Here is a 23558-nt window from a genome sequence, read left to right as displayed (position 1 = left end):
GTACCGTGATAATCTATATTTGTAGTCCAAAACAAGTACGTGCCGTACGTGCTATAATAATCTCGTGAGCGAGAAAAACTCCAATAATTTTTAGGCAGACAACACCTAGAATTAAACCACCGCCTGTCTCAGTTTGGGAGAATCGTCAACCTTGTCAAAACCTCGTCAACGGTGTGAAAGACTGACAAATAGACAGCGGTGTTGCAAAACCACAGAGATTGACCCAACAACAGCAAACAAACAAGGAAATGTGGACAGAAGACGACAGTAGAGTTAACCATTGAATGTGAAATAATTTGGAAGATTTGCCGGATCTTCATCAAACACACACACAGTAAACCAGATTTAAGGTGAGGGAATTGGTATGCGCATTCATTTCAGCCTGGTGTGCAGCAATGTTTACATTTTCCTTGCATTGATTGATTATGATTATAATATTGAGTACTTATGTCACTCTGAATCCCTATATTACTTAATTGTAATACATCTCTTAAATAGGTAGCTCCAGTTTAGATCCCAGTAATATGGATATCTTCCATCCAAATGTATATATCGTAGAGTTGAATAAACTCAGCTATATAAAATGTACATATATTAAATGTGAAGCTATAAATTGATTATAATGGGTCATTTCGATTTACTGTTTTACAAGTAAAATGTGTGATATTATGTATTTATATTTGGCCACATCTAATGCTTTGGAAGTATAGAAGTTGATACATTTCCAATAACTGTATTTAACAGCACATTTAATGATGGTCACACACAGCTCATCTATGAAGTGGGAGGGTTTGTTGTTTATCACTATTTTTCTGTCTCCTGCAGTGGATTGTCTGGTGTTGGCTGACTGATTGTCATAGATAGGCCTACTGGTTGTTGTGGTCAAGGGCACGCATGGCCCATACAGTGCAGGACCACCAGAGAGCACTGCCCCAGGCTGCAGTTCTGTCTCTCCCTCCCTCCAGCCATGCTAAAGTGAGTCCCCCTCAGGCCCCAGTCCCTACCTCGGGGGTTTCCCCTGAAGCAGAGTTGCATTTGACAGTTGTGGCTGCTTTGCGTGATGTATTGTTGTCTCTACCTCCTTGCCCTTTGTGCTGTTGTCTGTGCCCAATAATGTTTGTACCCTGTTTTGTGCATCTACCATGTTGTGCTGCTGCCATGTTGTGTTCCTACCATGTTGTTGTTATGTTGTGTTGCTACCATGCTGTGTTGTCATGTGTTGCTGCCATGCTATGTTGTTGTCTTAGTTCTCTCTTTATGTAGTGTTGTGTTGTCTCTCGTCGTGATGTGTGTTTTGTTCTATATTTTTATTTAATTTAATTTATATTTTTAATCCCAGCCCCCATCCCCGCATGAGGCCTTTTGCCTTTTGGTAGGCCGTCATTGTAAATAAGAATTCGATCTTAACTGACTTGCCTAGTTGTTAAATAAACTAATTTCAGTCAGTCAGGCAGGCCTACATACCACATAACTGTTTATAGCAGGATCATGCAGGTCAGGACCATACAGCTGAAAGCTGCCAAACATGTTTACCACAACAGCCAGTAAGTAACCTTGGGGTAGCATGGGAGATCCTGGCACATGGGTAATGTGGCCAAAGTGGACTAGACTAGATCTTTATTTATTGCTAAGTAGTACATAATGGCACTGGCAACATTAGTCATCACCACTGTTTTGCAAATTCTTCAATTGCCCAAGAGAGCAACAAAGAGCAGTACAGAAGTTGGTCAAGTCAAAACTTGCCAGCCTATGCATTGCTGCTGGGCTCCTTGCAAATTCCCAGTGTGGCCTCAAAATATGTGTCTCCCCCTGCATCCCAAACACACCGTATCAGGGAATTGATTGGTTCCAAGTAGCTTTTACAGCCTCCAAACACACCCTGACTCTTGACTGTCTCTAAGCAAAGGGGTCACCGTCAACGCTGATACAGACGACTGACACATACATACATACATACATACACACACACACACACACACACACACACACACATACACACATACATACATACATACATACATACATACATACATACATACATACATAAACACAACACATACTCAGATGTAGCTGCTTTTCTTGAAGCATCTAGGTCCAGCTAAGGGCTTATCTCCACCTTTAGTTAGAGGGAGGGAAAAGCTGTTTGCACGTGTATATTTGCCATTCTCTATCTGGGTTATAATGGGAGTGCTGTGCATGAAAGTAGCCTACAAGATACAATGACATCATGGTGCATTACTACTCTGTATTATGACTAAGAACATATTGTGGCGCAGCGGTCTAAGGGACTGCATCTCAATGCTAGAGTCGTCACTACAGACCCTGGTTTGATTCCAGGCTGTATCACAACCGGCCGTGATTGGGAGTCCCATAGGGTGGCGCACAATTGGCCCAGCGTCATCTGGGTTAGGGTTTGACTGGGGTAGGCCATCATTGTAAATACGAATTTGTTCTTAACTGACTTGCCTAGTTAAATAAAATAAATATATATTTTATTTATTTTATTAGTTATACCATTTTAAATATTGATTACTGCACTGTTGGGTAAAGGTCACAAATTAAACATTTCACTGTACTTCTGCATGTGACAATAAAACTTGAACATGAAGAAATGTATAAATGGTAGAGAGGTTTACTATAGTCTACTGTAAAGTGGGTTAGGAATCTTCAGAAAGACAGTTCAGATTACACTCTGGCAGTCCAAGCACATGAGAAACCTTAAGCCTACATGTGTTTCCATCTGATACCTTTAGCCTATATCTGCAGCCAGTGATAATGCCATGTTAGAGTCTCCATTACTGCAGGGGTGGGAGTTATGGAGTATGTTTTTGACTGATATCATTTCAAAGTGTGTTTGTCTTTAGTGTCCTGTGTGAAGTTGAGTACTCAGTGTTTCTTTCTGTGTGCAGAGATTGACAGTGTTGGACACCCTGCTATGTGGAGCATTCGCAGGTGCTGTGGCCAAAACAGTCATAGCCCCCCTGGACAGAACCAAGATCATCTTCCAAGGTAAGTCCATTTCTCTGGAAGAACATGCATTAGGAATACAAAGTAGGGGTTCCCTTCAGAAATACTTATTTCATGGTTAGTATCTTTACCAGTTATTATGCCTTAATACTTGTTTAATTGTTAGTATCTTTACCAGTTATTATGCCTTAATACTTATTTCATGGTTAGTATCTTTACCAGTTATTATGCCTTAATACTTATTTCATGGTTAGTATCTTTACCAGTTATTATGCCTTAATACTTATTTCATGATTAGTATCTTTACCAGTTATTATGCCTTAATACTTATTTCATGGTTAGTATCTTTACCAGTTATTATGCCTTAATACTTATTTCATGGTTAGTATCTTTACCAGTTATTATGCCTTAATACTTATTTAATTGTTAGTATCTTTACCAGTTATTATGCCTTAATACTTATTTCATTGTTAGTATCTTTACCAGTTATTATGCCTTAATACTTATTTCATTGTTAGTATCTTTACCAGTTATTATGCCTTAATACTTATTTCATTCTTAGCATCTTTACCAGTTATTATGCCTTAATACTTATTTCATGGTTAGTATCTTTACCAGTTATTATGCCTTAATACTTATTTCATTCTTAGTATCTTTACCAGTTATTATGCCTTAATACTTATTTAATTGTTAGTATCTTTACCAGTTATTATGCCTTAATACTTATTTCATGGTTAGTATCTTTACCAGTTATTATGCCTTAATACTTATTTAATTGTTAGCATCTTTACCAGTTATTATGCCTTAATACTTATTTCATTGTTAGTATCTTTACCAGTTATTATGCCTTAATACTTATTTCATTGTTAGTATCTTTACCAGTTATTATGCCTTAATACTTATTTCATTGTTAGTATCTTTACCAGTTATTATGCCTTAATACTTATTTCATTCTTAGCATCTTTACCAGTTATTATGCCTTAATACTTATTTCATTCTTAGCATCTTTACCAGTTATTATGCCTTGATACTTATTTTCCTCCTCCTACTTTAGTGTCCTCACAAAGATTCTCTGCTAAGGTGAGTCTATTACAAGTCTCCTATATAACTTGCATTACACTAAATAAAGATGTACTTGATGTTTAGTATGCATGCTGCCATAAGGGTGAATCCTAACTTCCACTTAAATAAAAAAATCCACCTAGTCTCCCATTGACTTCAATGCATGACTAAGTGAAAAAGTTAGGATTTGCCCCAAGGTGTATTGAGTTAGTGTTAAAGGGATACTACGCTTAAGCCCTTGTTCTACTTACCCAGGGTCAGGTGAATTAGTGGATACCATTTTTATTTCTCTGTGTCCAGTATGAAGGAAGTTAGCGTTAGTTTCGTGGGCGAACGCTAACCAGCATTAGCATTAGCAATGACTGGAAGTCTACAGGTACAGTAGCATTGTTGTGTTGCTGTGTGTGCCCCCAGGAAGCCTTCAGACTCATATATTGTACCTACATGAAAGATGGCTTCCTCAGCCTGTGGAGGGGCAACTCTGCCACCATGGTGCGGGTCATCCCGTACGCTGCCATCCAGTTCTGCTCCCATGACCAGTACAAGGGAATACTGGGGAGATACTACGGCTTCCAGGGAAAGTGAGTAGAGTGTAAAGTGTAAAGTGTAAAGAATCACAAATACACACACTGTTTAATGTAGCACCATTTGACCTCTGGTGGTCTCCATCAGCCTCCAAAGCAACCCTTCAGTGATCGTTCTTGAACAGAACAAACCATTTTCTCTACTGTGACAATTCCTAATAATACAATGATACGCATTCATTGTAGAAAACATAGATGTTCTGTAACGTGATGGAATCCATCTTGTCTTTTTCAGAGCCTTGCCTCCTTTTCCACGTTTCCTGGCAGGATCATTGGCTGGCACCACGGCGGTCATGCTCACCTATCCCCTGGACATGGTGCGGGCCAGGATGGCGGTGACACCCAGGCAAATGTAAGGCACTCCGATAACGCACGTCATTTTTTATCTTTGACTGTAAAAACATACCTGCATATGGCTCCCCTTTGCACACTTGTTCAGTGTTCAACAGGCATGTACTGTAAGTTAGTATAGGTCATATTACTATCCTAACCAATATCCTTATAGGTTAATATCCTTCTCTTATCGTTCTTGTTTCGGTTGCAGGTACAGCAACATCATGCACGTTTTTGTGCGCATCACGCAGGAGGAGGGCATAAAGACCTTGTACAGAGGCTTCTGCCCGACCATCTTGGGAGTGATTCCGTACTCAGGAATCACTTTCTTCACGTACGAGACCCTCAAGAAACTGCATGCAGGTACAGACTTTAAAAAAATTCTAATTATCTTTATTGGATAATCAACTTTTTAGTGAAGGGCTGAGATTCACTTAAATTGATCCCTCTCTTTCTCTCTCCTCCCATCCCTCTCCCCAGAGAGAACTAGGCGGTCCCAGCCGTACTCTTACGAGCGTTTGGCGTTCGGTGCATGCGCCGGCCTGATCGGCCAGTCGGCCTCTTACCCGCTGGACATGGTTCGCCGACGCATGCAGACGGCCGGGGTGACGGGCCAACAGTACGGCAGCGTCCTGGGCACCATGAAGACGATCGTGGTGCAGGAAGGGGGGGTGCGTGGACTCTACAAGGGCCTCAGTATGAACTGGATCAAAGGGCCAATCGCTGTGGGTGTCAGCTTCACCACCTTTGACCTTATGCACAACCTCCTGCACAAGATGCACCAGCTGGGATACTTCACACACTGAGCCAGCAGGGGGAGCCAGAGGAGAAGCTCACTGTTGGGACCAGTCATTCGCTCACAGGGACTAGCACGGGCGCAACTTTCACTGGGGACGGGGGGACATGTCCCCCCCATTCTGAAATTGCATGTTTGTCCCCCCAAGTTTTATCATTGGATTGTGATATAAAATGAGGCAACGGTGTGCTTTAGGACCATGTTGACGCCTCCGAAGCAGTCGGGTAGGCTGTTTGGAGTGTTTATCTGACTGGATTTTTTTTAAAGTACAAAAAAATATGTCCCCCGCACTTCTAAAACCAAATTTGCGCCCCTGGGGACTAGAATGGCAATAATATAGCAGATCTGTCTACTCACGATATGGATCCTCTCAGTAGGCCTATGCACTCTACATGTCAAATAGGAATTCTAAGGAGAGGGTGGTACTGGACAGACAGGAGGAGGCAGAAGCTGTCAGTTTATTTAAACTAAACGCACATCTGTATTAAGCACGCACAGCCAGACCCCCACTCCTGATGTTGATGGATGGAGTGTCTGCGCTAGGGCCAAAATAAGTGTCCTCAAACTGGGTAGATGTGTGCAGATGTTTGCAATATGAGAGGTATGACAATGTGAAAAATAACATTTTTTGAGGCCTGATCTTTGTTTGAGATTGGGGTATTATGTTGGCAAGGACACATTTTAAAGGCCCAACGCAGCTGTTTTTATATCAATATCAAATCATTTGGGTAACAATTGAGTACCTTAATGTAATATATTTCTATTATAATGGGCAAATATAGCTTTTTAGCAAAAAACAATTTCTCAACAAGAAGTTAGTTTGGACTGTCTGTTAGTGGTCTGAGTGGGGAGGGGAAAACTGAAAACTAACTGTTATTGGCAGAGAGGTATGGAACTGTCTTTGTTATTATTGGCCTAAACTAATTTACTGCATGTTGATTTGAGCATGGAAAGCCAAAACTCCTGCCCATGCAAACCTGCTGATTAGAAATTCCTGTGTAGATTATGGCTGGTTGGTAAACATTCAGAAAATAACACTGATCACATTTTCACACTTCTGTAGTGTTAGTTTCATCAGCTGTTGTACAATATGATATAAAACACAGGAAAAACAGAGCTGTACTTGAAATAAAATATATTTTTTCGTAACAGTATCTCTATTTGTCCATAAGGTGGAGCCAAGTGATCAGCAAGCTGAAAGCTGGCCTATACTAGAGGGAAATATTCTAGTTAAGTATGCTGAAAAGTCAAGTCATAATTGCTTAGCCTAAAATAAAATGGGCAAAATTCTAGATAATTTATAGTGTTTGGTTTCAAAATCTGTCATTTTATTAGATTTATTTGATATATTTTGATATATATTTGAGTCTATCCTTTACGGCTATACCTCAGACGGTGCAGCCACAGAGAGACAGTGGGTTGATGTAAATCAGCATCACTAGTTGTCAGTATCCCCTGGTGAACCTCAGGTTAGCCCCTGATGGGACATAGTTCAGCTTCTGATTACACCCTGCCTTACCTTGACCTTCACACTGGTCACTGTGGGGTTTGAGTAGGATCATTACTGAAACTATACCTTTTTACACATTTATACACCCACTAATGTGCAGAACAAATCCTCTCACACAAACACTTTCTATTTTATTTCATACATTTTTTATTTTCAATATACTGGTTGGATTTCCTACATATTACTATGTCAATGTAGTTGAGTGCAAACCCACGCCACTCTTTCTAGTGCCACAGAATATCTGCAGTTTAGTCAAGTCATGCACCATTTTATAGAGTTTTCAACCTTGAGTTCTTTCTTTGATATAAATGTTTTCATTCCCCAAAGCTTTTTACCAAAGCTTAACAATTATGAGTCAACCTGTGAGGTGGCACAATGTCAGGTCTGAACTGAATTGGCACTTCACTTAAGGGCATACCCGCACAAGCACAGATAACCATTGAAGATATCTCAACTCATTTTAGGAGATTAAAAAAACACAATTTTAAAACAACAATGTTAGTAGTCCCTTAAATTACCAGGCAATTCCAGGTGCTCCTACCCAAATGTTACTATTACTTCCTGAACAGCTAAATAATACCTTCACAGTGTCATATCTTGCAATCTTTTATTCGACAAATGCATTTGCTTCAGTGTGCTTTGGCCAGTCAGTACACTCTATGTATTGCTCATGCTCCTCAAAGTATTGTGTGGCGATATTGTGCCCAATGTGGAGTGCTAGTGCCACCTAACCCCCTCTTCTGTGGCCAGTTAATGATACACACCAGTGGGTGTGATCCTGGGTGTCTGCTGCCACCTGACAGACCAACTGACCGACCACTTGGCTGGAGAGAGGACCCTGTGTCTCTGCTTCTCAGCCTTTCTGCCTCAAACTCATCCTCCCTTTCTCTGACCTTGTCTCTCTGCCTCCCTGCCTTTCTGCCTTCCTCCCTCCCTGTCTCTCTTCCTCGTCCTGCCTGTCTCTCTGTCTCTCTGCCTCCCTGTCTCTCTGCCTCCCTGTCTTTCTGCCTCTCTGCCTTCCTTCCTCCATGTCTCTTTGCCTCTCTGTCTTTCTGCCTCCCTCTCTCTGTCTCTCTGCCTCTCAGCCTCCATGCCTTCCTCTCTGTCTCTCTCCCTCCCTATCACTCTCCATCCCTGTCTCTCTGCCTCCCTGTCTCTCTGCCTCCCTGTGTCTCTGCCTCCCTCCCTCCTTCTGCCCGTGACCTTGACTGTGAATTCTGGGATACCCTGCCACCCAACAGTGAGCAGCCAACCTGGTACCGCCATAATCTAAACAATAGAACTGTGCAATAAAATAGACAGAGGGGGCCTGGGATTGTGAGAGTGGGACGGGGACAGAGATTCATGTTGGAGGCGCGGTTGCCATAGGTACCTGGAACCGTGCCAGAGAGGAGAGCAATGCATTTGCATGTATTCAAATCTTGCATGAATAATTAACTATCCAGCCCCGGAACGCAGGCAGCAAACAATGGCAGTTTAAACATCTGCACCCTGGTCCTCTTTCCCCTTGTATCCCATGGCTGTGTGGGAGAGGTGAGGAGGTTATACTGGGAGGTATGCTGCTTGGAAATGCATTTGATTTGAATGTGTTAAGATGGAGGATACATGTCTGGTTAATATTGTTTCCCACATAATAATACAACTGCTGTGGATGCCTTTCCAGGTGAAGGTGCATTGGGTGCACCGCGATCCCTCAAAAACAATCCGATTTTGACACATGCCACATTAACAGGTTTAGATGTTTAGGAATACAATGAAAAATGGAGCAATGTGAAACAGTTCACTTTGAGCTCCTACCTAGACAAGAGCGTACTGGTTCAGTAGAGGGGTAGAATATGGCTGCCCATCAGTGCAGTCAGACAACCCTGTGGCACTGCAAAGGCATTCTGGGTACGATCCTGCTGCAGTCACTTTGATAGCCAGCCACTGTCAGGTTCACAAGCGCCCGTCCCGACAGTAGCTTTCATAAATTCCACCGCATTAAAATGCCTAGAAAGACATTATGGGGACATAAATAGCCTTGTAAACGTATCCAGTTAAAACCCTCTAAAACAGCAAAAAGGACAGCGACAAAAAATATAAAATCATCATAACACACAAGACAATAAAGCCTCAGTCAGGAATGTACGATCAATCAATCCCTTCATTCACACAGGCAATATTCTCAAGTGTTATAGAATGTGCCTCCCCCACAGCCCCAGCCCACTCTCCCTACCTCAGTCTTGTTAATTTTATAAGATACAGCATATTGCCACTTATCATCTGGCAGTGTTGTAAAAGCACTGAGGTCACTGCATTACGGAGCTGCTGGGCTCAATACTTCCATTAGAGGGAGTGTTCAGGCTACGCTGGGCTCCATACCACTGCTTCAAGTGCATGGGCGGGGCCACACTCACAAATGGAAACTCCCTCACTAGTCTACCACTAAACCACACATACATCTAGTTATATACCCCCAATCACTTTCATTTTTTATTTCCCTCCCTCTCTCTGATGCATGCATGAAAACACACACACACATACACACACACACACACACACACACACACATCCACACACACACACACACATCCACACATACACACACACACACACACACACACACACACACACACACACACACACACACACACACACACACACACACACAAACAGGATTCAATAGGACTCCTATACACATTTCAACTTGAAGCCCTAAGAGGCAGCATATCTATTTGCATAGTTGTGTAACTCCTAAATAAAAGTTGAAAGAAAACTATTATTTTATCAAATCACAATCAAACAATGATTTAATAACATTCAGCTTATTTGCTGCAAAAGATGAGGGTAACTGTACGTCACTGCCTCTGCAAAAAGGAGGGAAAAAGAGTAACCAGTAAGAAAAGATATTGGGGTGCATCGCTAGGCCATGAAAAGTTGAACACATGCTTTGACTGGGTGGCGGTGGCGTAAAGGAAATGGAATAAGTTAGAATGCATTCATTCCCAATCGTAAATGTGCTGTTGATGGAGTAGCTTTGCATCTGACCTCCCTTCCCTCCTCCCACTTCCCTCCCAGGCTCTCTGCTTCTCTCCTCCCAGCCTCTCTCCCCTCCAGCCTCTACTCTACTATAAAATGTTGCTGCACCATTGTTTCCCCATATGTCCTTGTGTCTCTGTTGACAGAGTATAGACAGAGGTTTACTCCTCGGCGATGAGTGGAAATCTGCCCTGCCTACTGTATTAAGATGGTGACCATTTTAAACAGCCATGTATTTTCAGAGGGGGATGGTCGGTGCATCAGGCAGACTTTGCATGAGAAAAGCCGGGGTCCTGTGAACCTTCTGCTCCCTGCGTCCACATTCAATAGCTCCACCATGGTTAGCATGACAAACTGCGCCTCCAAGTTCTCAGACTTTCTTGAACACACCCCTATCCCCCACTCCGCACTCCTCAACCCTCTTGTCCCTCCCCTGCACCCCACTTGCACCTCCTTGCACCCTCTGGGCTGAGCTTGTTCTTTTCATTAGTTGTCTGGGCCAACAAGTCCATAGGGTTAGGAAGGTGACCCCTACACACAGAGCAGACTCATATACACTGATTTAAGTGCACGATAATAGAAATAACAACACAGGAAATTAAACATATCCAGTACAACTTTAAAATGTCAGATAAAATTAAAAAATTAAAAAAACATAAAGTAAAGAAAAATGTACTGGCCTGGCCAAGATATAGACAGATATTCTTGCATATAACCACAAATTGATATCAGTGCAATTTACTCTGAAGCACTGTACAGTAACACTGTGATTATGAACATTACAGATCTTAATACAAATACATATAAACAATGTTACTGTGTGAGGCAATTCATTTTGATCTATAATGAGTCCATTGTGTGTTGTTTTTTAATATAAATGGCCGTTTTGATAAAGACTAATACAAAGGTTGGTATGGATGCCAGTTTGTTATTGATGATGTCATAAACACTGGACATTTTCCCGGGAGGGATATTACTGTTCTGTAAGCACGTATTCACATGAGGAGCAATGCCTACCTTTTCCTAATGAAAAAAACTAAACTTGGAAATAAAAAGACCCTGGCTGGTCAGAATGGGATCATCTCCTTCTTTCTTTCAGCCCAGGGCCCAGGGCCTCTCCCATATTCTGTTATTATAAATGTGGCTGTGTTTCCTTTTATCTGCCAAACCCCAATAGACTGTAGATACTATGCCAACATCCCATGGGTTAAAATACAACAGTTGGACGGTTGTAAAAGGTGTCAATTCAACACATTTTTGCAGGAAGGGAGATTACAATTGTCACACCCTGATCTGTTTCACCTGTCTTTGTGCTTATCTTCACCGCCCTCCAGGTGTCGCCCATCTTCCCCATTATCTCCAGTGTATTTATACCTGTGTTCTCTGTTTGTCTGTGCCAGTTTGTTTTGTTTCGTCAAGTCTACCAGCATTTTCCCCTGTGCTCCTGGCTTTCTCTAGTTCCTGTTTTCTAGTTTTCCCGGTTTTGACCATTCTGCCTGTCCTAAGCCTGCCTGCTGTTCTGTACCTTGTCACACCACACTGGATTACTGACCTCTGTCTGCCCTGAGCCTGCCTGCCGTTCTGTACCGTTTGGACTCTGCTCTGGATTACTGACCTCTGCTTGCCCTTGACCTGTCGTTTGCCTGCCCCCCTGTTTTTGTACTAAACTGTCTGCATCTGGGTCTTCTCCTGAGCCTATTCTGTCAGCACGTATTCACATGAGGAGCACTGCCTACCTTTTCCTAATGAAGAAAACTAAACTTAGAAATAAAAAGACCCTGGCTGGTCAGAATGGGATCATCTCCTTCTTTCTTTCAGGCCAGGGCCCAGGGCCTCTCCCATATTCTGTTATTATAAATGTGGCTGTGTTTCACTATATCTGCCAAACCCCAATAGACGTTGGATGGTTGTAAAAGGTGTCAATTCAACAAATTCCATTATTCCATTATTACACAGTAGGCCTACTTGAAAATTATACAACAAAACACACAAAAAAACACATTACATTTAAATAGATAAATTACATTTTGTTAGTAATGGATAACTGACATAATCGATTGTTACAGCAGTGCTATCCTCACAATGTTACTTTATTATTCTTTAATTCATCTGGCTTATTCATTATTGCATATTCATAATCATACAATTTTGAAGACATCCTGCATGGAACATGCTGTATTTTTCATAGGTCAGTGGTGTGCTCATGTGAGCTAATTCAACCAATCAGAGGCAGGTGTACTAAGAAAATGGAGGATCAAAATTAGCATTTATATCCAAACTGAAATGGGAGAGGCAATAAGGACACTGCGCTGACCTGCAAAATGACTAACCAAAATCTAAAACTGACCCTTACCTTAACCCTAACCTTAAACAAACCCTTAAATCTGACCTTAACCGTAACCTAATTTTAACCAATTCTGAAATTAAATATTGGTTTGCAAGTCAGGAGTGTCCTTATAGAATTTTCCAACAGAAATACACAGGAAACAAGCCACGACTCACATCTGAGGCAACAACATGTGGCATTGGAAACTCTTTATACATACACATTTGTATCTGAGGAGTGTTATTTGTTTTGGTTAAATGACATACGTTTAGATGTCATATTAGTAGAAACATTATAGATTTGATATAGGACATTTTTAGAAGCGTTTTAATATTGGTTTAACAATGTTATACCTTATAACATAATGCATTTACTACTGATACACTTCATGAATATACGTTTTACAAATATTTTATAGTATGTTTTTCAGCCAGTCAAAATTAAATGGAATTTTCTGTACCAGAGAATAAAGCTTTTAACTGTTATATTAAGAAGCGTTTAGCCTCCTTTCCCCTCATTTAATTTTATGAATATAATATACACCTTTAATATTATGAATATAACATACACCTTTAATAGTCTGAATATAATATACACCTTTAATATTCGGAATATAACATACACCTTTAATATTCTGAATAAAATATACACCTTTAATATTCAGAATATTATATACACCTTTAATATTCTGAATATAATATACACCTTTAATATTCTGAATATAATATACACCTTTAATAGTCTGACTATAACATACACCTTTAATATTCTGAATATAATATACACCTTTAATATTCTGAATATAATATACACCTTTAATATTCTGAATATTATATACACCTTTAATATTCTGAATATAATATACACCTTTAATATTCTGAATATAATATACACCTTTAATAGTCTGAATATAAAATACACCTTTAATATTCAGAATATCATATACACCTTTAATATTCTAAATATAATATCCACCTTTAATATTCTGAATATAATATACACCTTTAATAGTCTGAATATAAAATACACCTTTAATATTCTGAATATAATATACACCTTTAATAGTCTGAATATAATATAATTGCCATAATTGCCATAATTGCCATGTTCATTAATACTTAATCTAATTACTGATAGGATTTTTTTTAATAGGAATTATGTTCTATTTCCCTTGTTTTTCTATTGACTCTTAATTGCTTTAATTGGTCATATGCATGACATAGGCCTGCTTTGTCTACTGCTCTGTCATTGTAAAGGTCATCGGTGTCAGTAATGTTTGGGGTTGTTAGGCACCTACAAACAAACTACCACTACTCACTGGCCAATAGTGCCTCAATTAAAGGACAATTTGATTACAGTCCATAGGACTTTTACTGCCCTGCAGGGAGGAACTGTTTGTTGTCATAGGAAGTCATTGGACAGTGGATAAGAAGCTGGATGGCTAGGTTCGGAACATATGACATATCATAGTAAATGGTAAATAAATGTGAAAATGTATTCAAATAGCATACAACATTTGGTTAAGGTGATTTTGCTCAGAGGAGTTGTCTGTTCGTTGTGCTGTCGTCCAGTTGTTATTTGATAGCTGAAATTAAAAATATTAAAAATACAGAATGTTTTTCCACATTAGGGAGACAAATGTCAAAACATATTCAAACATACAGCAATTGTAAACCAAGAACAGACATCAACATTGGGTCTTATTTGTGGGATAAGTCATTTGTAGACCTTTTATGGCAAATAACTCTAGCAAGCGTTTAGTGTAACTGTGTGGCTGAATATTAGTGGACATATTGTAGGTTTTATGCCCCATATAGTGATCAAGTCTGTGTCAGCAAACTTTAGGGGTAATCAGATGTTTTATTGAAGTAAATATAAATTACATTGACTGGGTCTAGAAAAACTACAGGTATATTTATTCGTTTTTTTTAAATGTTTGCCAACAGACCTCAGAACTGGATAGTGGATAGTGTTGACCCGTTTAGTTTGAGTTTAATTTCTCTCACCTTGTTTCTTCACAATAGTCATCATAACTGAAGATATTGATACAGTAATTGCCAATATATTGTTGGTGTTATTTACTATAATTTCAGAATGTTTCCCACCAGGCCCCTGTAGGATGCTTGGCCTGTTCTGTTCTGATGACCCCTCTTCGCCTCACAGGACAGAAACAATGAGAAGCCTTGCCAAACATCTAATGGCAGCCTGGACAGTGAATAGGATGAGGTCTCTGCTGTGTGTGTATGTGTGTGTGTGTGTCTGTGTGTCTGTGTGTGTGTGTGTGTGTCTGTGTGTGTGTGTGTGTGTGTGTGTTTCCTCCCAGAGAGGGGGGTCACTCCTGTAATCTCCAGAGCAGTGTTTAAGACAGTGCCCTGTAAGGTTGGGTTTATCCCTGGTGAGAGTGAGGGAATCTGTCCAGCTCAGTAAGCATGTATATCAGGCCATCTCACGGCTCACTGGACTCTCCCTGGGTGGGCCCGGGTCAATACCACCACTGCTGACTGGCCGGGCATAATGGGATAATCTCCCTCTTTCTTTCAGGCCAGGGCCTAGGGCCTCCTCTCCTGGTGACTGAGTCACAGCCTTCGGCCATGGCGGCTTGGCTCTAATTTCAGGTCATCTCCAGTCGGGGGGAGACAGGGGCCAGGCGGGCGGCCAGAAGCAGGGGACAGGGAGCCCATTTCAGCCAGAGCACTGGAGCGCACTGGGGGCATTGGGGCATTGCATGAACTGGCTGTTGGGAGAAAACAATAGGAGGTGTGATAACCAATAAACAAGGCCGGTGTGTGTGTGTGTGTGTGTGTGTGTGTGTGTGTGTGTGTGTGTGTGTGTGTGTGTGTGTGTGTGTGTTTGTGTAGCGCTTTCTTCAGCTCCAGCAGCTTGCTTCAACACCCCCTATGCTCACACACACACAGGGAACAAATTGACACCAACAATGTTGGCCACTTGGTTTAACTGTGTGCTCTCTAGTCCTTCAGGGTAACTCTGAGATGATCTGAATAACTACACTCTATCAAAACTACACTACAAGTTTTAGAACACCTACTCATTCAAAGGTTTTTCTTTATTTTCACTTTTTTCTACATTGTAGAATAATAGCGAAGACATCAACACTATGAAATAACACATATGGAATCATGTAGTAACCCAAAACTGTTAAACAAATCAAAATATATTTTATATTTATAGATTCTTCAAAATAGCCACCCTTTGCCTTGATGACAGCTTTGCACACTCTTGGCATTCTCTCAACCAGCTTCATGAGGTAGTTACCTGGAATGTATTTCAATTAACAGGTGTGCCTTTTTAAAAGGTTAATTTGTGGAATTTCTTTCCTTCTTAATGCGTTTGAGCCAATCAGTTGTGTTGTGACAAGTTAGGGGGTATACAGAAGATAGCCCTGTTTGGTAAAAGACCAGGTCCATATTATGGCAAGAACAGCTCAAATAAAGAAAAATGACAGTCCATCATTACTTTAAGAGATGAAAGTCAGTCAATACGGAACATTTCAAGAACTTTGAAAGTTTCTTCAAGTTCAGTCGCAAAAACCATCAAGCACTATGATGAAACTGGCGCTCATGAGGACTGCCAAAGGAATGGAAGACCCAGAGTTACCTCTGCTGCAGAGGATAAGTTAATTAGAGTTACCAGCCTCAGAAACTGCAGCCCAAATAAATGCTTCACAGAGTAAAGTAAAAGACACATCTCAACATCAACTGTTCAGAGGAGACTGAGTGAATCACAGCTTCAGTTGAATTGCTGCAAAGATACCACTACTAAAGGACACCAATAAGAACAAAGTGTGTGCTTGGGCCAAGAAACACGAGCAATGGACATTAGACCGGTGGAAAGTTGTCCTTTGGTCTGGAGTCCAAACTGGAGATTTTTGGTTCCAGCCACCATGTCATTGTGAGACGCAGTGTGGGTCCCACCCTAAAGCATGGAGGAGGAGGTGTTACGGTGTGGGGGTGATTTGCTGGTGACACTGTCTGTGATTTATTTAGAATTCAAGGCACACTTCACCAGCATGGCTACCACAGCATTCTGCAGCAATACGCCATCCCTTCTGGTTTGTGTTTAGTGGGACTATCATTTGTTTTTCAACAGGACAATGACCCAACACACCTCCAGGCTGTGTAAAGGATATTTTATCAAGAAGGAGAGTGATGGAGTGCTGCATCAGATGATCTGGCCTCCACAATCCCCCGACCTCAACCAAATTGAGATGGTCTGGGCTGAATCGGACCACAGAGTGCAGGAAAAGCAGCCAATAAGTGCTCAGCGTATGTGGGAACTCCTTCAAGAATGTTGAAAAAGCATTCCAGGTGAAGCTGGTTGAGAGAATGCCAAGAGTGTGCAAAGCTGTCATCAAGGCAAAGGGTGGCTACATCGAAGAATCTCAAATATAAAATATATTTTGATTTGTTGAACACTTTTTTGGTTACTACATGATTCCATGTGCTATTTCATAGTTTGGGTGTCTTCACTATTTTTCGACAATGTAGAAAATAGTAAAAATAAAGAAAATCCCTTGAATGAGGAGGTGTTCTAAAACTTTTCACCGGTAGTGTGTGACGTTACCCATTTTCAAATTGTATACCTACAGTAAGCCATATACAGTGCCTTCAGAAAGTATTCAGACCCCTTTACTTTTTCCACATTTTGTTACGTTACAGCCTCATTCTAAAATGTATTAAATAAAACAAAGATATCATCAATCTACACACAATACCCCATAATGACAAAGCGAAAACAGGTTTTTAGAATTTTTTGCAAATGTAAAAAATAAATTAAATAGAATTACCTAATTTACATAATTATTCAGACCCTTTGCTATGAGACTCAAAATTGAGCTCAGGTGCATCCTGTTTCCATTGATCATCCTTGTGATGTTTCTGCAACTTGATTGGAGTCCACCTGTGGTAAATTCAATTGATTGGACATGATTTGTAAAGGCACACACCTATCTATATCAGGTCCCTGTCACACCCTGATCTGTTTCACCTGTCTTTGTGCTTGTCTCCACCCCCTCCAGGTGTCGCCAATCTTTCTCATTATCCCCAGTGTATTTATACCTGTGTTCTCTGTGTTCTCTGCCAGTTTGTCTTGTCTTCTCAGGTCTTACCAATGTGTTTTCCTGTCTCCCTGCTTTCTCAAGTTCTGTTCCCTAGTTACCCTTGTTCTGACCGTTCTGTCTGCCCTGAACCCGAGCCTGCCTGCTGTTCTGTACCTGCCTGACTTTGACCCGTTTAAGAACCTCTGCCTGTCCTGACCCCGAGCCTCCCTGCTGTTCTGTACCTTTTTGACTCTGCCCTGGATTACAGACCTCTTTTGCCTGCTCCCTGTTTGAGTCAATAAACATCTGTGACTCTAGCTGTCTGCATCTGGGTCTTATCCTGAGTTCTGATAGTCCCACAGTTGACAGTGCATGTCAGAGCAAAGCCATGAGGATGAAGGAATTGTCTGTAGAGCACCGAGACAGGATTGTGTCGAGGCACAGATCTGGGGAAGAGTTCCAAAACATTTCTGCAGCATTGAAGGTCCCCAAGAACACAGCCCGCTTGGAGTTTGCCAAAAGGCAGCTAAAGACTCTCACACCATGAGAAACAAGATTCTCTGGTCTGATGAAACCAAGATTGAACTCTTTGGCCTGAATGCCAAGCGTCATGTCTAGTGTAAACCTGGCACCATCCCTACAGTGAGCATGGTGGGGGCAGTGTGCGCATTGTGGGGGCAGCATCATGCTGTGGGGATGTTTTTCAGTGGCAGGGACTGGGAGACTAGTCAGGATCGAGGCAAAGATGAACGGGAGCAAAGTACAGAGAGATCCTTGATGAAAACCTGCTCCAGAGCGCTCAGGACCTCCGACTGGGGCGAAGGTTCACCTTGCAACAGGACAACGACCTTAAGCACACAGCCAAGATGACGCAGGAGTGGCTTCAGGACAAGTCTCTGAATGTCCTTGAGTGGCCCAGCCAGAGCCCGTATTTGTACACGATCAAACATCTCTGGAGAAACCTGAAAATAGCTGTGCAGCAACGGTCCCCATTCAACCTGACCGAGCTTGAGAGGATCTGCAGAGAGGAATGGGAGAAACTCCCAAAATACAGGTGTGCCACGCTTGTAGCATCATATCCAAGAAGACTCGAGGCTGTAATTGCTGCCAAAGGTGTTTCAACAAAGTACTGAGTAAAGGTTCTGCATACTTATATAAATGTGATATTTCAGTCTTTTTTTTCTTTTTTTGCAAAAAATATCTAAAAACCTGTTTTTGCGTTGTCATAATGGGGTAATGTGTGCAGATTGATGAGGGGGGGAAACTATTTAATCAATTCTAGAATAAGGCTGTAATGTAACAAAATGTAGAAAAGTTGAGGGGTCTGAATACTTTCCGAATGCACTGTATGGTCATTGATCAACTTCAGTATTGTCCCTTGGTACATTCAAATGTAAAGATAAAGTAAAATAGTTGAGGCAGCTTTTATTTTTGCAAATACGTTCACTTTATTTGTATTTTTTTACCACAAGATAATGAAATATGCAGCATCCTTTAATTTTTACATTACAAATAGTTATTACAATCAATGATTAGAGCATTATATTGATACAAGTATGAAGCTGCAGTGCAAATGCTAACAAAATCTTGAGCAAATCAAATATATTACTTTTAAATGCTTTACCCTAAATTACAGAAGTGCAAATGATCGCTTAGGGCCTCAACCAATATCCACATAAAATTGGTTAAAACATATTTCATTTAGAGCTAATAAAACTATTAAAAATAAATAATCCACCTTGTACAAACTCACCTTTCCATGTTAAGACTCCTCCTTACCTGTCCACAAATAAACACTAGGTGATCAACAACAGATTGGACAACTAAATCCTCCGGACTTTGATAGTCTTTTTACTGACCCTTATTCCAATCACAGAGGATAGGCTTTACATCTTTTCTGTGTCTGGTCTGGTCAGGACATTATGCTGGTCAGGTCTGGTCAGGTCTGGTAAGGACATTATGCTGGTCAGATCTGGTCAGGACATTATGCTGGTCAGGTCTGGTCAGGTCTGGTCAGGACATTATGCTGGTCAGGTCTGGTCAGGGCATTATGCTGGTCAGGTCTGGTCAGGTCTGGTAAGGACATTATGCTGGTCTGGTCTGGTCAAGACATTATGCTGGTCAGGTCTGGTCAGGACATTATGCTGGTCTGGTCTGGTCAGGGCATTATGCTGGTCAGGTCAGGTCTGGTCAGGTCTGGTAAGGACATTATGCTGGTCAGGTCAGGTCTGGTCTGGTCAGGACATTATGCTGGTCAGGTCTGGTCAGGGTATTATGCTGGTCAGGTCTAGTCAGGTCTGGTCAGGACATTATGCTGGTCAGGTCTGGTCAGGACATTATGCTGGTCAGGTCAGGTCAGGTCTGGTCAGGTCTGGTCAGGTCTGGTCAGGACATTATGCTGGTCAGGTCTGGTAAGGACATTATGCTGGTCTGGTCTGGTCAGGACATTATGCTGGTCAGGTCTGGTAAGGACATTATGCTGGTCTGGTCTGGTCAGGACATTATGCTGGTCAGGTCTGGTAAGGACATTATGCTGGTCTGGTCTGGTCAGGACATTATGCTGGTCTGGTCTGGTCAGGACATTATGCTGGTCTGGTCAGGTCAGGTCAGGTCTGGTCAGGTCTGGTCAGGTCTGGTCAGGACATTATGCTGGTCAGGTCTGGTCAGGGTATTATGCTGGTCAGGTCTAGTCAGGTCTGGTCAGGACATTATGCTGGTCAGGTCTGGTCAGGACATTATGCTGGTCTGGTCAGGTCAGGTCAGGTCTGGTCAGGTCTGGTCAGATCTGGTCAGGACATTATGCTGGTCAGGTCTGGTCAGGGTATTATGCTGGTCAGGTCTAGTCAGGTCTGGTCAGGACATTATGCTGGTCAGGTCTGGTCAGGACATTATGCTGGTCAGGTCTGGTCAGGTCTGGTCAGGTCAGGTCTGGTCAGGACATTATGCTGGTCAGGTCAGGTCAGGTCTGGTCAGGTCTGGTCTGGTCAGGACATTATGCTGGTCAGATCTGGTCAGGACATTATGCTGGTCAGGTCTGGTCAGGTCTGGTCAGGACATTATGCTGGTCAGGTCTGGTCAGGACATTATGCTGGTCTGGTCTGGTCAGGACATTATGCTGGTCAGATCTGGTCAGGACATTATGCTGGTCTGGTCAGGTCTGGTCTGGTCAGGACATTATGCTGGTCTGGTCAGGTCTGGTCTGGTCAGGACATTATGCTGGTCTGGTCTGGTCAGGACATTATGCTGGTCAGGTCTGGTCAGGTCTGGTCAGGACATTATGCTGGTCAGATCTGGTCAGGACATTATGCTGGTCAGGTCAGGTCTGGTCTGGTCAGGACATTATGCTGGTCTGGTCTGGTCAGGACATTATGCTGGTCAGGTCTGGTCAGGACATTATGCTGGTCAGGTCTGGTCAGGACATTATGCTGGTCTGGTCTGGTCAGGACATTATGCTGGTCAGGTCTGGTCAGGTCTGGTCAGGACATTATGCTGGTCTGGTCTGGTCAGGACATTATGCTGGTCTGGTCTGGTCAGGACATTATGCTGGTCTGGTCTGGTCAGGACATTATGCTGGTCAGGTCTGGTCAGGACATCATGCTGGTCAAGTCTGGTCTGGTCAGGTCTGGTCAGGTCTGGTCAGGACATTATGCTGGTCAGGTCAGGTCTGGTCTGGTCTGGTCAGGACATTATGCTGGTCAGATCTGGTCAGGACATTATGCTGGTCAGATCTGGTCTGGTCTGATCTGGTCAGGGCATTATGCTGGTCAGGTCTGGTCAAGACATTATGCTGGTCAGGTCAGGTCTGGTCTGGTCAGGACATTATGCTGGTCAGATCTGGTCAGGACATTATGCTGGTCTGGTCTGGTCAGGTCTGGTCTGGTCAGGACATTATGCTGGTCTGGTCTGGTCAGGACATTATGCTGGTCAGGTCTGGTCAAGACATTATGCTGGTCAGGTCTGGTCAGATCAGGTCTGGTCAGGTCTGGTCTGGTCAGGTCTGGTCTGGTCTGGTCAGGTCTGGTCAGGGCATTATGCTTGTCAGGTCTGGTCAGGTCTGGTCAGGTCAGGTCAGGTCAGGTCTGGTCAGGTCTGGTCAGGTCTGGTCAGGTCTGGTCAGGGCATTATGCTTGTCTGGTCTGGTCAGGTCAGGTCAGGTCTGGTCAGGTCTGGTCAGGTCTGGTCTGGTCAGGTCTGGTCAGGTCAGGTCAGGACATTATGCTGGTCAGGTCTGGTCTGGTCAGGTCTGGTCAGATCTGGTCTGGTCAGGTCTGGTCAGGTCTGGTCTGGTCAGGTCTGGTCAGGTCAGGTCAGGACATTATGCTGGTCTGGTCAGGTCTGGTCTGGTCTGGTCAGGTCAGGTCAGGTCAGGTCTGGTTAGGTTGGTCTGGTCAGGTCTGGTCAGGTCAGGTCTGGTCAGGTCAGGACATTATCCTGGTCTGGTCTGGTCAGGACATTATGCTGGTCAGGTCTGGTCAGGACATTATGCTGGTCAAGTCTGGTCTAGTCAGGTCTGTTCAGGACATTATGCTGGTCAGGTCTGGTCAAGACATTATGCTGGTCTGGTCAGGTCTGGTCAGGTCTGGTCAGGACATTATGCTGGTCAGGTCTGGTCTGGTCAGGACATTATGCTGGTCAGGTCAGGTCTGGTCTGGTCAGGACATTATGCTGGTCAGGTCTGGTCAGGACATTATGCTGGTCTGGTCTGGTCAGGACATTATGCTGGTCTGGTCTGGTAAGGACATTATGCTGGTCAGGTCTAGTCAGGACATTATGCTGGTCTGGTCTGGTCAGGACATTATGCTGGTCAGGTCAGGTCAGGTCTGGTCTGGTCAGGACATTATGCTGGTCAGGTCTGGTCAGGACATTATGCTGGTCAGGTCTGGTCAGGACATTATGCTGGTCTGGTCTGGTCAGGACATTATGCTGGTCAGGTCTGGTCAGGTCTGGTCAGGACATTATGCTGGTCTGGTCTGGTCAGGTCTGGTCTGGTCAGGACATTATGCTGGTCAGGTCTGGTCAGGACATTATGCTGGTCTGGTCTGGTCAGGACATTATGCTGGTCAGGTCAGGTCAGGTCTGGTCTGGTCAGGACATTATGCTGGTCAGGTCTGGTCAGGACATTATGCTGGTCTGGTCTGGTCAGGACATTATGCTGGTCAGGTCTGGTCAGGACATTATGCTGGTCAAGTCTGGTCTGGTCAGGTCTGGTCAGGTCTGGTCAGGACATTATGCTGGTCTGGTCTGGTCAGGACATTATGCTGGTCAGGTCAGGTCAAGACATTATGCTGGTCAGGTCTGGTCTGGTCAGGTCTGGTCAGGTCTGGTCTGGTCAGGTCTGGTCAGGTCTGGTCAGGGCATTATGCTTGTCTGGTCTGGTCAGGTCTGGTCAGGACATTATGCTGGTCTGGTCTGGTCAGGTCTGGTCTGGTCAGGACATTATGCTGGTCAGGTCTGGTCAGGACATTATGCTGGTCTGGTCTGGTCAGGACATTATGCTGGTCAGGTCAGGTCAGGTCTGGTCTGGTCAGGACATTATGCTGGTCAGGTCTGGTCAGGACATTATGCTGGTCTGGTCTGGTCAGGACATTATGCTGGTCAGGTCTGGTCAGGACATTATGCTGGTCAAGTCTGGTCTGGTCAGGTCTGGTCAGGTCTGGTCAGGACATTATGCTGGTCTGGTCTGGTCAGGACATTATGCTGGTCAGGTCAGGTCTGGTCTGGTCTGGACATTATGCTGGTCAGATCTGGTCAGGACATTATGCTGGTCAGGTCTGGTCAAGACATTATGCTGGTCAGGTCAGGTCAAGACATTATGCTGGTCAGGTCTGGTCTGGTCAGGTCTGGTCAGGTCTGGTCTGGTCAGGTCTGGTCAGGTCTGGTCAGGGCATTATGCTTGTCTGGTCTGG

General features: G+C 43.0%; 1 protein-coding gene across 1 annotated transcript; it reads left to right on the top strand.

Moving 5' to 3' along the window:
- Positions 1-42: 42 nt before the first annotated feature.
- LOC115151801 (mitochondrial coenzyme A transporter SLC25A42) lies at positions 43-7039 on the top strand. The gene is made up of 8 exons (XM_029696037.1): positions 43-350; positions 826-975; positions 2910-3009; positions 4022-4047; positions 4444-4610; positions 4849-4965; positions 5158-5309; positions 5427-7039. The coding sequence occupies exons 2-8, from the start codon at positions 895-897 to the stop codon at positions 5750-5752; spliced, it is 969 nt and encodes a 322-aa protein (XP_029551897.1). The 5' UTR covers positions 43-350; positions 826-894; the 3' UTR covers positions 5753-7039.
- The last annotated feature ends 16519 nt before the right edge of the window (positions 7040-23558 follow it).

The sequence above is a fragment of the Salmo trutta genome, chromosome 17 (assembly GCF_901001165.1).
Source record: "Salmo trutta chromosome 17, fSalTru1.1, whole genome shotgun sequence".
NCBI lineage: Eukaryota > Metazoa > Chordata > Actinopteri > Salmoniformes > Salmonidae > Salmo > Salmo trutta.
This window is presented reverse-complemented; position numbering and strand designations above follow the sequence as displayed.

Excerpts from the sequence above, each read along its gene's own strand:
- LOC115151801 (XM_029696037.1), top strand. The coding sequence starts at position 895 with ATGGCCCATACAGTGCAGGACCACCAGAGAGCACTGCCCCAGGCTGCA. Across the intron at positions 976-2,909 it reads CTCCCTCCAGCCATGCTAAA|AGATTGACAGTGTTGGACAC; the intron begins GTGAGTCCCCCT and ends TTCTGTGTGCAG. Across the intron at positions 5,310-5,426 it reads CCTCAAGAAACTGCATGCAG|AGAGAACTAGGCGGTCCCAG; the intron begins GTACAGACTTTA and ends CCCTCTCCCCAG.